The sequence below is a fragment of the Mandrillus leucophaeus genome, unplaced genomic scaffold (assembly GCF_000951045.1).
Source record: "Mandrillus leucophaeus isolate KB7577 unplaced genomic scaffold, Mleu.le_1.0 Scaffold73, whole genome shotgun sequence".
Lineage (NCBI taxonomy): Eukaryota > Metazoa > Chordata > Mammalia > Primates > Cercopithecidae > Mandrillus > Mandrillus leucophaeus.
In genome coordinates, this window is record NW_012107919.1 from 5,420,007 (window position 1) to 5,436,321 (window position 16,315).

Genomic DNA, 16,315 nt, shown 5'->3' on the forward strand with positions numbered 1-16,315 from the left:
AGTAGCTTAATAGTAGCTTACAGTAGCTTAAAGTAGCTTAAAGCTTATAGTAGCTTAAATAAATAAAATGGCCAAATTTCTGGACAAAAGTAATATAACAAAATGGACCCAAGAAGAGACAGAAAGCCTAAATAGTCCAATAACCATAGAAAAAATAGAATCAATAGTCAAAATTTCCACACAGAAATAATTTCATGATCTAATAGTTTTACTGACAAATTCTACTAAACATAGGAAACAAATATTTCAGAATATAAGAAAAGAAGTGTGAGAAAACATTTTAAATGGTCCATTTTCAAGACACGATAAATCTAAGTACTGGCAGCCAGCCTGCAAATGTAACAAACTGCTGGGCTCATGTACCTAGAAGGTCACAATAAGCAAACAAAATGTAGAGGTGGGGTCAGCTCATTAAAGAGAAGAAAGTTTCATTATTGGGAAATTGAAACTTAATTAGAGGGGAAAGGGATGGTTTATAACCTTATAAGGGGAATAATGAAACTTAGGCAACATTCAGGAAGATTTTAACCCCATAGTTCTCAACCAGTGAGGAACTGGGAGAGGGACTTGTGTGGTGAGAGATAAATTACCTGTTGTGACTGCCCCAATGTGCCTGCTCACCAGATACCTGATCTTTCAAGACTGTTATTAAAAAGTCTAACTTTTGCAGTTCTTTGTGCCTCTAAGTCCATTCTTTGAGTTTGGACGGGTGAGTGTGTTTCTCACAACCTGGTGGCCCATCCAGGATCTCTGTGCCTGCATGGAGTGGGACTCCAGCCAAGAGGGGAGAAGTGTCCCACCCAATTTAGGTGGCCCGCTGTGTCCGGGTGTCCCAGCTCCCCACTGAAGCCATAGATAAACCCGAGACTGTTATTCAGGAGACAGTGGAGGTAACACAGGGAGAACAGCAAGCACCACGGCAACCAGGCAACCTCGTGCATGAGCCAAGGTAGGAAAATTGGACTATATGTACTGCCTTGGTGGTTGGGCATTTTCGGAGGTTGAGTATGTGTGTCTGAGACATATCCTAGATACAAAGCAAGTGCAGAGTCCCAATCTGTGGTTCCATTATCCCGCGAGGGAAACAGCTGGAGACAGACGAAGCAGTTGATTCACAGGGTATAAAAGAAACATCCAAGAAGGGGATTGAGTACACAGGAAAACTGAGACATGAGGACCAGCTGAAAATAGGAAGCAAAAATTCTAGGCCTAGGGAACAAAGGAAGGAGGGAGCCAATGTGGCCACCTCCAACATCCCCGCAGATAATTCATAGGGAAAGATGTTACAGGCTTGGGGAAATAACCCCCAAACCAGGAATAAGGAAAAACAAAAAAAGATAAAGTATTGCTTTTTTATCTGGCCCAAAGACCCCATTAGTAAGCCTTCAGTCATTTAGCCTAAGTTTGGCTCAGATGAGGATTGGGTGTGTCAAGCTTTAATTCTCTATGTGAATAATAAAACCCCATTCTCACAAGAAGAGATAAGTTATGCTGTCTGCTGGATCAAGTAATTAGCCCCCATGGTCCCCCTCAAAGAAGAAAGGGAAAAAGGGATAAAGTAAGAAAGGAAATTAGAAAGAGAAAGGGGAAGGAAACAGCAAATGTGGAGGGCCAGAGAGGGAGAGAAAGAGTTAAGTTGCTGACCCTGAAGGCAGGGGAGAACCAGCTGCACAGCTGTGTGTGAGAGCTGGCTGCTGAAAACTTTTGATAAAAGCTGCTGCTGAAGCTTTGTCGTTTCAGCAGAGCTGTCCGTCTTTGCAGACAGACAGGAGGGAGCCAGGGCACAGCACGGCTTGGCTTGTGCTCAGAGAGAGAAAGAGGAAGAAACTGAGTGTAAGGGAGAAAGGAAACAGGAGATTATAGAGAGAGAAGAAGAAAAATGAACGAGAGACTGGAAAAGACAGATCAAAGAGAGACACAGAAGGTGAGACTGGGGAGAAAAATAATGTAAAAGGAAGGAAGAGTACAAGAAGTGAGAGGATATGGAGAGGTTGGCAGGGCTCAGGGAAGGTTCTGGAGGTTCAAGCAACAAGGAGGTGCAGGGAAAGGGTGCAGTGAGGTCACTGAGGAGGGACAGAGCCCAGGAACTGGCAGATGCAAGTGAGAAAGCAATGTGGAGGAGAGTTTAGGATTAGGCTGCTTGAAGAGTAGTGGTTTGCCTACAGCAAAGTAGCTGTTTGTCAGCAGGGGTAGAAAGGATTCAGGTTATGGAAGGGTAAATGGATGAGATAACCATTAAGGATTTTGTTGTTGTTTTCCTGAGAGGCTGTAAGTCCACCTGGGGCAGCTGTCAGTAAGGCTGCAGAAGGGTTGGGGGGCTACATAAGGAAGATAAAGTAGAAACTGCAGAAGATTGATGGATGGAATGAAAAACCAATTGAGGAATTACTGAGGGAAGCTCAGAAGGTCTTTGTAAGGAGAGAGGAAGAGAAGCAGAAACAAAAAGCGAAAATCATGGTTTCCACTGTGGAAGAGGTAGTCAGGAAAAGGTTAGATCAAGATCTCCCTCGAAGGAGACAAGGGAATGACAGATTTCGACACAGAGAAAGAAGGGAAATGCAGGGAAAAGCTCCTAAGACTATGAGTGGATGTTACAAGTGTGGAAAGCCTGGGCATTTTTAGAGAGAATGTCCTGAATGGAAGAAAAGAAGAAACGTTCATTATGACCGTTGATGAAGACTGGGGAAGTCAGGGGTACCTTCTGAGTAGGTCCCACCAAGAACCCTTGATAAATTTGGAGGTGGGACCTGAGGGAGGAAAAGTGACACTTTGGGTTAATACTGGCTCGCTCCTCCCTAATTCACCAACCAAGGGGTGCAGAACTCCACCCAATAGGGAAAATTGATACGATCACGGGTAAGAGGGGAGGGATTTGAGGTCCTGATATTTAAGAAAATGTTCATTGGGACCACAACAAGTTGAGGGGTCACTCTTACATGTTTCTGAAGCAGGAACTAACCTCCTGGGTAAAATCACAGTTGTGAGATTGGGTTTAGGATTAGGAATAGAGGAAGGACAAATAAAGGTAATGATGGGCCTCCTAACAGAGGAGGAGGAAAGAAAAGTTAATCCCCTTGTGTGGGTTGGGAAGGCAACAGGGGAGGGCTAAAAATCACACCCTTACAGATTGAACTAAAACAACCATGAGAAGTAGTTTGCGGAAACAATATCGCATTGCTATTGAAGGGAGAAAAGATCTCCCACCAGCAATGGAGGGATTGATTAAAAATGGGCTATTAGAACCTACATATCACCATAAAATATTCCTTTGTGTCACTTATCTGGGAGAGAGAGTTTCTGTGTTTGTTCCCAGACATCTTCCAGCTGCAGGCATCTTCCCCCAGTCTGCTTTTAGCTTCCCTTAGTGTGCCTAAAGGGAAAGGAATGTGCTTATTAAGGCCCACTGTTTTTACTGGGGCCCATTGTATGAGTGTGAAGTTTGGTGATAATCCAGGAGTCTTCCCCTCTCCCTTTCTGTGCTTAAACTGTTTATCTGTGATTTACAACCTGAACTTTCAGGTTGCCCTTTGTTAGAGGAGAATGATTTCTTTGAACTGCATGAGTTTAGGAAGGAAGCTACCTCAAGGGTGTTAAGGGAAATTATGGAAGGTTTACAAATCAGATGGGATTATCATACTCCTTGGCATCCCCCTTCCTCTGGAAAGGCAGAAAGAATAAATCAAACTCTCAAAAAGTATATCACCAAACTAATCTTAGAAACTAAAATGTTTTGAACCAAATGTCTCCCAGTAACACTCCTTAGGATTAAGACAGCCCCAAGAAAAGACTTGGGATTGTCTGTCTATGAGTTATTATATGGACTCCCATATTTGGACAGGGCTATAGATCTTCCTACTACGGAAATCAAGGACCAATTTTTAAGAAATTATATACTGGCCATATCCTCCATCCTGTCATCCCTCAGGTTAAAAGGACTTCTGACTCAAACTCTGCCTCTTAAATTTGCGGTTCGCCACTTCCAGCCTGGTGACTTGGTGCTGATTAAGACTTGGAAAGAAGACAAGTTCCACCCAAACTGGGAAGGTCCCTATCGAGTGTTCCCAACCACAGAGACCGCTGTGCAAACAGCCGAATGGGGTGGACTAACTATACTACAGTCAAGGGACTGGTAAAATAGACCCCGGAAGGGAGGGGAAAAGACCAGTGCACAGGTCACCTGAGGAACCCTTAAAGTTAACTCTGAGAAAAATGTAAAAAGAAAACATGGGACCAGGTGCAGTGGCTCATGCCTGTAATCCCAGCACTTTGGGAGGCTGAGGCAGGCGGATCACGAGGTCAGGAGTTCCAGACCAGCCTGACCAACATGGTGAAACCCCATCTTTACTAAACATACAAAAATTAGCCAGGTGTGGTGGTGCGCACCTGTAATCCCAGCTACTCAGGAGGCTGAGGCAGGAGAATCGCTTGAACCTGGGAGGCAGAGGTTGCAGTGAGCTGAGATCACGCCATTGCACTCCAGCCTGGGTGACAGAGTGGGACTCCATCTCAAACAAAAAACAAAAAAAAATGGTTTTTTCCCCCCCTGTGTTGGGAAAAAATCCCACAACATTTTCCACCCAGCATAACAGATACATCTCCTTTTTCTGCTAGTATCATAACGCAAGACATGACATTTTTGTTCCCTGGGTTTCTTTCCCTGTGTTGACAGCCCCTAACCCATATACCTGAGGTGCTACTTTTGGTTCTTGGTCTAGAACAGCTGGATTGTCAATGGTGATGAGTATAGGATTGCATTCTGAATTCTGGCAGTTATTTGACAAGGAGCCCTTGGCCCCTTGGACACAGGTAGTTTATTCTTCATGTGGCTGGGATGGGCTGCTATACAAAGAACAGAAGGTCAAAATGGAAACTGGCAGGGGCCTACTCCCTACCCAATCAGGCCCGAAACCAAATACTTGCTGCGTTTAAGTCAGCACTCTTCTGGTGGTCTACTATTAGGAGTGTGAATTGGATTAACTACATCTATTATAATCAAGACAGATTCATCAGTTATGCTTGGAATGCCCTCAAAGGGATGGTTAGCCAGTTTGATGCCACCAGCCCAGTGGCCTGGGAAACAGGCTTGCATTAAGATGTGATACTAGCAGAAAAAGGAGATGTATGTGTTATCCTGGGTGGACAATGTTGTGGGATTGTGAACAAATCACCCTAGGGGGTCTTTCCCTGTGTTGACAGCCCCTAAGCCATATACCTGAGGTGCTACTTTTGGTTCTTGGTCTGGAACAGCTGGATTGTCAATGGTGATGAGTATAGGATTGCCTTCTAAAATCTGGCAGTTATTTGGCAGGGAGCCCTTGGCCCCTTGGACACATGTAGTTTATTCTTCATGTGGCTGGGATGGGCTGCTATACAAAGAACAGAAGGTCAAAATGGAAACTGTCAGGGGCCTACTCCCTACCCAATCAGGTTGGTGATTAATGTAACCAAGACGGTAGCATCCCAGACTATAAGATTTGATGCCTGCCAGGTTTTACCTTGTGGGAATTTAGAAAATCAGAGATGGCTCTCGCAGGCAGATAAATATCTTTGCCCTGAACCAGATACAAGTTATAGTAGGGTATTACCCTGCCCCAGCTGGGATAACATATGGTGGACTACCCAATTTCAGGGTTGGACAGTAAACATAGGGTAAGTAACTCCGAACTGGAGACCCTTGAAGAATAAACTACATGTGTCCAAGGGGCCAAGCGCTCCCTGCCAAATAACTGCCAGAATTTAGAATGCAATCCTATACTCATCACCATTGACAATCCAGTTGTTCTAGACCAAGAACCACAAGTAGCATCTCAGGTATATGGATTAGGGGCTGCCAACACAGGGAAAGACCCCCTAGGGTGATTTGTTCTCAAACTAATCAAGGACTCAACCTCCCATTTGCCTGGGACTACTCCAAACCCAGACCCTAATAAACACTTTGCCAAATAATGACCCTAAAAGGGTAAAAATAATTGAGGTAAAGGATTTAAGGCAAACCTTAGAAATTGAGACAGCATACAGGGATGTGAATGCCTGGGTCAAAAGGGTCAAATTTTTGGTACAAACCCTCAACAAGAGTAACTGCTACATGTGTGCTGCAGGACAACCTCAGGCACAGGTGGTTCTGTTTCCCCTAGGATAGAATACTGATCCTAAAGGAATGCATTGCATGTTGGCTCTATACCAGGATAAGGATGCTTGGGGAAATGAGACCTATAAGACTCTGTCATTGCTCTTTCCCACATTACAGAGGTCGGATCCCAGAGCAATCCTCTCATTCTCTGTAGGGAATATGAACCACTCCTCTTGCCTCTCTAGGCAGGGGTCAGAGTTCAGTAAGCCCATGGGAGAACTCCCAACTTGTACCTACATCCTAAATGTCACTGGTTAGTCAAGCTATGGCAATTACTCAGCTCTCCATATACCCTAGGCTGGTGATATTGTGGGAAAAGGAACCTCCATAACCTGTTACCATCCAATTGGACCAGGACTTGTGCTTTAGTCCAACTGGCCATTCCATTCACCCTGGCATTCCACAAGATACCTGAAAATACACATGGCCACCGAATCCGGAGAGATTTGACAAATTCTTTTGATCCCAATATATATGTTGACTTGATAGGAGTCCCTAGGGTATCGCCTAATAAATTTAAGGCCCGAAACCAAATAACTGCTAGGTTTGAGTCAGCACTCTTCTGGTGACCAACTATTAAGAGTGTGAATTGGATTAACTACATCTACTATAATCAACAGAGATTCACCAGTTATGCTTGGAATGCCCTCAAAGGGATGGTTAGCCAATTTGATGCCACCAGCCAAATGGCCTGGGAAACAGGCTTGCGTTAAGACATGATACTAGCAGAAAAAGGAGATGTATGTGTTATGCTGGGAGGAAAATGTTGTACTTTCATTCCTAACAATACTGCCCCAGATGGGACCATCACAAAAGCTTTTCAAGGGCCGATAACTCTAGCCAATGAACAGTCAGAGAATGCTGGAATTGATGACCCATTTACATGTTGGGTAGAAGGTTGGTTTGGAAAATGGAAAGGCATGATAGCTTCAATCCTTACATCTCTTGTAATTGTGGCAGGAGTCTTAACAGCAGTGGGATGTTGTGCCTCTAAGTCCATTCTTTGGGTTTGGATGGGTGACTGTGTTTCTCACAAGAAGCAATACTTTCCAACTCATTTCATGAGGTTAGCATAAGGTTCATACCAAATCTTGTGGAAGGTAATAAATGAAAATTATATGTTAATTTGATTTATGAATGTACATGCAAAAATCTTAAAGAAAATATTAACACATTTAATTCAACAATTTATAAAAAGTATCATACATCATGAGCAATTTTGATTTATCCAGGAAGGCAATATTAGTTTAAATTTTTTAAAATTAATGTAATTAACACATAAGTGATGAGAGTTTAGTTATATAGGCAAATCTCAGTAAATGAAGGAAAAAGAACTTTATATGATTTAATATAAATTCAAGAAAAGATATTAGCAAAATAAAAACTTCTTAACCCAATATAGAGCACTTATATCCCAAAGAGACTTTTAAAAAGCTAACCAGCCTCATTCTTAAATGTATATGAAATAGCAAAGGGCCAACAAGAGCCAATTCCCAAAAAAAGAAAAACAAGGTGAGCATCTTTGCCCTACCAGTTATCAAGACTTACCACATAAAAATATATTGTAATCAAAGCAGTACATTACTGTGAAGGGAAAGACAAACTGACAAACTGAAGAGAAACAAAAGCAGATCTGCACTTACATGCAGTAGTGATATTTTACAGGATGGTCATTGCAGATTAACAGGATATGCTGCCAGGACAATTGTTTATGAAAGTAGAAAAAAAAAAAGAAAGAACAAACTTGGACCTTGCCCAGCATCATCACTGATCATCCCTTCCCACATTTACTCTTCTTTCACACACAAGTGTCTATCTCTGTGAACAGCAATACCATCTACCCAGTTACCCAAGCTGTGAACCCGGAAGCCCCCTTGCCTCCTTTTATTGCTCCAACATCATATTCTATTAATCCTCAAGTCTACCCCTCTTTTTACCAATCCTTTACTGCATTAACTCCTACGAAGGCTTCAGGAGTCAGTTCTACGACATTTTAGGAAAACTCAGGTTAGGTTCTCCTCCTATGTGGTCCCATCACACCTGTAACCTGTCGTCATACTTGCACTATTGTAATTGCCAGTCTATATTTAGGTAAGTTTCTGAAGACCTTCTAAAAATTATTTGAGGAAGAGTATCTTGTGTGGTTCATAGTTTTATTTTCAGTGCATAATATGCCAGAATATATGGCAAACATTCAAAAATATTTGAAGAATACATCAATTAATCAATAAATGATTTTATGGATGAATAGATACAAACTGAATAAAAAAGTAACTGAATTCTACAACTGAAACATGTGAAATGTGTTTATGTTCATTATTATTATTATTATTATTTTTGCAATATTCTCCAAATATATTCCTTTTTTTGCCAAATAGATTTAGTTTAAGGCAGTATTATTTCAGGCTATTTGAAAACCACTTTTGTCACATCCTTCTTCATGCTGATTAAAGATATTTAACATGTAAGCAAAAATATTCCAAGTTCTATTTTTCGAGAATGATGTTTCTCTGAGAGGGAATAAATCATTCATCTTGCAGCATAACACAGGTTGTTACAGAAATTTTAAAAATAATTATCTTTCCTCTTCAAATAAAACATTAATTAGAATTGTCTGGAACATCTTAGGTGCCCCAATACATTTTTGTTGAATGAATGAGAGATTAAAGGTATAAACTGTGTTCAATATATTTTGAAATCTAGACATGACCCTTCTTCTATATTTATTATTATGTTTTTGTCATTTCTTTCTGAAGGAGTTTGATTGGCCGATACAAGGATTGCTTGTTCCGAGCAGTCCTCCCATGAAGAAACCCATCTGTAAGACAACGGAGCCATATGCCCCTGTGCGACTCAGAGTTTTGCGGAATGGAGACAAGAATAGAAACAGATCCCTTACTATCCTTGGTCCAGACATCTCACCTGGATGGAAAACACAGTAAGAACAACTTGTTCATACTTATTAAATACACTTTCTAGTTTCTACAGATTTTTGTGTTCTTCATTATGGACGTTTTTCTGTGGGAATTCTGTATTTATTTAGCAAAAGAGCTCTCATATTGACATTTGAAGATGAAAACAGAGACTAGGACTCATTTAGTTTCTTCATCAGGAATTTGATTTGAACTCTGCTGATACAGAAGTTAATGGATTAGAAATGAGTAGCTCTGATTTTTAAAAGTTCTATTTTTAAAAGTTCTATGATCAATGTATATTTGAATTAGCATTTTTGTTTGAATTTTATAAATGTGTCTTGAAATAATTGAACTCAACATCCTTCTTAAATATAATTTTGTAACTCCTTATTTAAGTTAAATTATACACGATTATGTTTAAATCTTTATAATATTTAATGAACAAATATAGTTTTCAAAAGTATAACTTTATATAATTTATAGTCTTCCTTGGAATAACATTTTAAAAGTTTATCACCCTAGAAAAACGTTTATTGACACTTTAGCTTACCTGATTATTGGAATAAAATTTTCCCAATAGCCAATATTTTCTCCAACATTGAAGAAAAATCGCCCACTGTATTTTCGTTTTATGACAAAAGGCATCATAGATCATTGAAGAGCTCTGATGTAAAGAATGAGTTAAACACATTGTTTCTCATATTATTAGCAGTGATATTACCTCTTGACCTTTCTTTTGAGATGTTTAGAATATTTGAGGCTGCTGATAATAGCTTAGTATTACTTTCTTCACATTGATTAAATATACTTCATACATCGCTGAACAATGAGTAACATTCAGATTGGCTGACCACTGAACTGCCTGTAAGGATGATAAAGTAAAAAATTAATCTTCAAAGTAAAGTCAAGCCTGAAATTGAATTCTTTGACGCATACATTTCATAATTAGTTCATTCTGCTAGATGTAAAATGTGAGGGTAATGTCCTTAAAATAATGTATGACTCTTCAAAAATAACACCCAAAGTTAACACAAAATTTCTGTTTCTTCCTACATTCATTTTTTTTCTTGTTTTGCATCTTTAATTGTGGCTTAAAGTTACATACAGATATTATCTTATCACATCAATGTTTTAAAATGCGTGGTTCAGTCAGGTAATCCAAACAAATTTTAAGAGATTGAAATGGTAAATTTGGACAACTGTTCTAGCAGAGAATATGTGAAACGCGGTGCTGCCCATATGCTATGTTCATGGAACAGTGTGTCCCAGTTCATTAAGTATTCAGGTATTAGAGTCACTTAGTTCACCATGTGAATTAATTACTCCCAAATAATTAAAATACACTGGCATACACTTAACACTAAAACTCTACTACATATAGTTTAATTTCTCTGCTGATTCACAAAGTGTTCTATAAGATCATCAATAGCATTCCCCCACACCGCCCCCTGACAACCCACACCAGAGCTGTATGTAAGTACTGGTTCACAGAAGGTTTAAATGGAAAGTCTTGGCTTACATTGCAGGATGGCTGCATTGTCCAGCTTCAGAGAGCTCTGCTCACATGGTTATCTGTATGAATGGCATCCTCGAGTTGTGCCAGGCAGAACCCTTGCTGTGCCTCAGTGTATTTAATAAATACAAGTTACCCATCTTCCAGAAGAAATAACTTCTATTGACATATAAGGATATATTACTTTCATTAACTTGAAACTCATTTATAAGAAGAAGGAGTGTTGGGCTGTTTAGTGTCTTTACAAGCAAAATCATGCTAGAATGATGAAATATAGATATACTTTAACCAAATCTTGCTCTAGTAACATGCTGTCCTTTAGCTATTTAGTAATTTACTGGAGATAGTTTTGAGGAGTTCTTGTTGTTGTTATTAGTTCTTTCATCTACAAAGCCTAAGGAAAATCAAATAGTATTTGTTCATTAATTAGTCAGTTATTACTCTAGTGAGTGACAAGATCTTGTCAATTAGTGTTAATAATGACCGTCGAGTTCATATAAATTAAGACCTTCATAATTTTTCTTGTGTCACAGGCAAATTTCATCTCTCAGAAATGTAAGTTAAACAAGAAAAATTTTATAAGTGGTATTTAAGGAATTTTAAAAAGAAAGGCCCAAGATGAGGCTCTGAAGTAAATTTTATATTTTAGATTATTACAATATATGTATCACTTATTAGTAAGTTATGATCTCTGAACTCACTTGAGCTCCCTAATAGAGCTTGTAAGGCCTTTTATGATCTATCCCTGCATATTTCTCTAGCTCTATTTCCTATCAACACTCCCCCTATTCCCACTCTCAAACCACCCGCCACCACTTTCCAACACTTTCTATGTACTTGAATAATAAAAGTCTTTTGAGAATGAGTTTAGATTTCCTTTCCAAATATTGACCCTGAATGAGATGCTCTCTCCTCTCGAGTTAGTTGTGGCTGCTATGTACTCCACTACTCCAGCCCTGGGCCTTCCACCAGTACAGCACCTACCATTGTGTTTCATGATTATCTGCTTATGTTTCATCCATGAGACAGAGAACAGGGATGCTTCATTCATAGCAGATGTACAATCTGCTATGTTACAATCATAGATCATTGTGTTCTGATGAATCAAGTTTTAAGGTATTAGAGAGTCACTTTGTCAACCACATGATTAAGGGCCCACATAGGCCTTAAATTAGTGACCACTAAATGAATGGTTAGCTATATTTGATCACCATTTGCAGTGAATGAATGATTAATTATGAAGTATTTGATAACTATTTCATTTAATAAAATATACAGATTCTAAAAATGCACAAAATAGTTTTCTAACTTAAAACTATGAGCAGATATATATTCAAATTAAGCATCTTTTTCTATGATCATCATTGTTTATTTTTCAGTTTAAAAATTTTAAATTTGGGGTTAATAGTAAGATAATATAGTAGTAAAAAATTACAGGTAAAATGAATGCAATCTCTGAATTTTCTTCAAAGTTGAAAAATTTATATTTCATAGTGTTCAGCATTATTAGAAGAGAAATAAAATAGTGAAAATGTATTGTCTTATAAAATTACTCATAGTATGAATATTTATGTAATGACATCATGTTATTTAATATTTAATATGAAGTTAAATATTTCATTGTGATAGTTTTTGAAACTGTATATTTTAAAGAAAGAGATTACTTTAGGGCAAGTCATGATAAATTAAGACCTTATAATTTTTCATATATTAAAATATGTCAAGAGATAATTGACAGTGTATTCTGACATATCAATCAAATCTTGGATCATTTGTTTCAGAAGTGTTCACACTGACAAGAAAGAGAAAATCTGTGTCACTAAATATACTGAAACAGAAATGGACCAGATAGAATTTCACCAATTTTTGGAAAGGTAAGCACTTAATATTCTAAATGCAAATGCGTTTTCCATTTAAATACCTGAATGATTATTTATAACAGATAACATACTATATATGATATATACATATATATAGTATATACTGTATATGGTATATATAGTTAAGCATATACCATATATATAGTTAAGTATATGCTATATATATACTTAAATATATATAGTATATTATATTTGGTTTATATTTGCTGGCATTAAGGATGGAGTAGTGAAATTTTTATATTTCACCTATTATAAAACAACTTAAATATATATAAATTTGGTTTATAATAGGTTAAATATTTTATTTTTTTATATATATATATTACATACATACCTACCTAAGAAAATCAGTTGTTAATATAATGATTCTAGAGTTTCTAATCTGTGGAATATATAAAGCATGTGAGCCTATGATACCAATGGTAATTAATACAATTTTTTTCCCCTAAATGTCAAGGTCTAGCAAATTCCCCTAGCTTTCAGAATCACCAATTCTGTAAATATAAATTAATCTCATTTTAAAAATATATTTCACAATTTACAGCACCTTTCTTTGGCTTATATTTGGTTGAATTAAGAGTGGGGTAAATTTTTGTATTTTACCTGTTGTAAACCGATTTTTAAAATATGACTGTCTTAGTCTGTTTTGCGTTACTGTAAAGAAATACCTGAGACTGGTTAATTTATAAAGAGAAAAGGTTTATGTGGTTCATGATTCTGATGGCTAGAAAGTTCAAGATTGGGCGTCTGCATCTGGTGAGAGCTTCAGGCGGCTTCCACTCATGGCAGAAGGTGAAGAGGAGCTGGCAAATGCAGAGACCACATAGAGGAGAAGAAGTAAGAGAGAGAGGGAAGGTGCCAGCATCTTTTTAACAGTCAGCTCTCAAATAACTAATAGAGTGAGAACTCACTAATTTCCGGGGGGCGGGGGGGGGCATTAATCTATGAGGGATCTTCTATCATGGCTCAAACACCTCTCATTAGGCCTCATCTCCATCATTGGAGATCAAATTTCAACATGAGGTTTGCAGAGGACAAACATCTAAGCCATAGCACTAACATATATCATGTTTATGAAATATGTTGTAATTTTTCTTTAATCAGTATTTTCTTACCAAATCAAGAATTAGGTCACTGCTGAAAGGTTGGAGCACTTGGTATGAACTTTTTCGCAAAATATGCCTTGTCGAATATAAGGGGATAGTTTTATTGAGTTTAAGGAAAATTATGCTATCTTTAGTTATTTAATAATTCACTCTGGACAATTTTGAGGTTCTCTTTGTCATTGATTTTTCCATCTACAAAACTGAAGTATGATCTAATGGTATAATAAGTCCCATTTTAAAATAATAGATACAGGACTTTTGTTGTTGATGGTGGTACCTTCTATTTTCTGTAAAGTTGCTGGCAACATAGAATATTGGAAAGGCCACTGGATTAGGAGGCAATGGAACTTATTTTAACCCCAGCATTGCCACTAATTAGCTGGAAGTCTTCAGCAAAGCCCTGTCCTTCTCCAAGGCTTGTTTTCCTCAACTGTTAAATCAACAGTTATCTGTTGTATTTATATTATGTACATCAACCAATGTTGGATGTTCTGCTGGAGGTTTTTGGTGTCTTTCTTTTTCTTCTCTTCTCTTCTCTTCTCTGTCTCTCTCTCTCTCTCTCTCTCTCTCTCTCTCTCTAGAACAAGGCATTGCTTGCTCTTAAGGAACTCCCAACTAACTTTTGGGGAAGAAAATTTGCTTAGTGAAACAATCAGAAAGCCACATGCAGCAGTCTTTATAACCATACAGAATTGAAAATGATCAAGCGATCATTTATATGATGATATATATCCTGGTTTACATATAACCAGGAAAGAGAGAGAACATTGTAAGGGGCAGCTGTCAGAGAAGGCCACATGGAGAAGAAAGAAAATGAGACAAAAATCCAAAGCAAGAAGATAAAGAAAAGGAGAAAGCATATGACCATAGCTTCTCGAAGGTTTTGTTACCGTTTGGAAGGAACTGATTAGCATAAGAGCTCCACTGCTGCAGAGCTGTAGCTGACTGTGGATCTGGGAGGCATAGCTCCTTTCTTTAAAAATAGGGATCTTGCTATGTTGCCCAGGCTGATCTTGAACTCCTGGCCTCAAGTGGTCCTCCTACCTTGGCCTCCCCAAGTGCTGGGATTACAGGTATGGAACACCATACCCAACCTGCTTTATTTACTTCTAAGCTAGCCTTAGAGAAATGGGGGGCCTGATTATCTGTTTAATTGCTTTATCCCATTGAGGAAATAAAATTTAGAAACATTATAAAGCTACGTCTTGCTGATGAGCATAAAGTCAACTGAAGTTCATTTACTGTAAACAGTACATTCTAACACAAAATATATTTAGGAAGAATCTTCTACTTCTTCCATAGGCAGGATATCCTCACAGTATTGTTTAGGAAATGCTCCATCAGTCTCCTGTAGCTCTACTTTTTCCTCACAATTCCATCTATTTACATCTGTCCTAAAGCTTGCTGTCTAGGGTCCAGCCTCTCCCACCTCCAGCCCATTTTCCACCTTTCTGACAGTTAACTTTCTGAAAAGCAGACCTGATAACACCACATAATTGCTGTAATGCCTTCAATGGCTTTCTGCTGCTTATGGGCTAGAATGCAGGTTCCTCAGTCTGGAATCTTAACTACTTTCAGTTGGTTTCTGCTTTATTTTTCAGTTTCATCGGGTCCATACATTCCTCATGTCCATACACTCAGCTCCAGTCTAGCGCTTTTTGATGAAATCCTGTTTATCGTTTAAAACCCAACCCAAATGTCACTCCCTTAGATAAGGGTTCTCTGGAAAAATTAATTGTTTTCCCCTCTGTTCTCACAGCACACTGGCCAGGTGCCTATGGCAGCACCTGTGACTTCATATTACACTTCAGTGGCTCACCTTTCTCTTCCCTGACCAGATTCAGAGCTCCTCAGGGAACCACAAAACTGTCATTCATCTCAAAATCCACAAGGCTTGTCCAGTGCTTGTTTGGGAGGGCAGGGGGTTGTGGGAGTGGGAAATCAGTGTTCAATGTTTAACCAGGCTAAAAACGTCTATTTCAAAGGTAGTTAAAGGGCTATAGTCATCACTTCTGGTGGAGGGAGCTGAGGAACTTGGTGACAAATTAGACTTTGACAACCTTGGAGAAAGAGCAAAACTACATCAGAAAAAAGCCAAGGAAGATTTTTTTTTAGGTAGGAGAAAGAACACAGGCACAGAAATAGAAAAGCGTGGGGCATACCGAGGAACGTAAAGTCAATAGCAGTGTGTCTAGCTATTTATTGGTCATGTCTGGGACTGTGCTAAGAGCCCTTTTCAAAATCAACCTTTCATCTTCACAGAAACCCTGGAAGGTAAGAAATCTAGCCTTAGACAGGTTAAATAATTTGTCCAAGTGCCACACTTTGGAGAGGAAAATGAGACTCCAATGGGTCTGACGGGCCCCAGAGTCCAGCTTATGACTAACAGTCCTGCGGAGAGAGTTGTCATTATGGATTCAGGGCCCTGATTTCTTTTATTTTCTCCCTTTGCTGCTGGAAGCTTTCTGTATGCAAGGTCAATTTTTGTGTCTTTTATTACAGGTGCACTGAGATTTTAAATTTACCTTCTGCAGCTCGGAGATTGTACAATGAAAAGGGGAAGGAAATATTTGCCTTAAAAGACCTGCAAAGAGATGAACTGGTAAAGACATGGATTTGAACCTGGCAATATTAATTTATGAATACCCCATCCAAGAAGGAATGCCCTTAAATATAAAAAGCTTTCCATTTTAATCCTTATTTTCTCTCAGAATTATCCTAACTGAGCAAGCATCAGAAAATAATACTAACAGCTAACATTATTCTGGCAT

The 16,315-nt window shown here is 38.6% G+C and overlaps 1 protein-coding gene across 1 annotated transcript in view; it reads left to right on the forward strand.

Moving 5' to 3' along the window:
- The first annotated feature begins 1,879 nt into the window (after positions 1-1,879).
- DCDC5 (doublecortin domain containing 5) overlaps positions 1,880-16,315 on the forward strand; it is a 93,487-nt gene continuing 79,051 nt past the window's right edge. The window contains exons 1-3 of the mRNA XM_011965616.1: positions 1,880-1,924; positions 8,887-9,068; positions 16,047-16,146. Of these exons, the coding sequence (XP_011821006.1) occupies positions 1,880-1,924; positions 8,887-9,068; positions 16,047-16,146 (327 nt within the window). The remainder of the gene's footprint in view (positions 1,925-8,886; positions 9,069-16,046; positions 16,147-16,315) is intronic.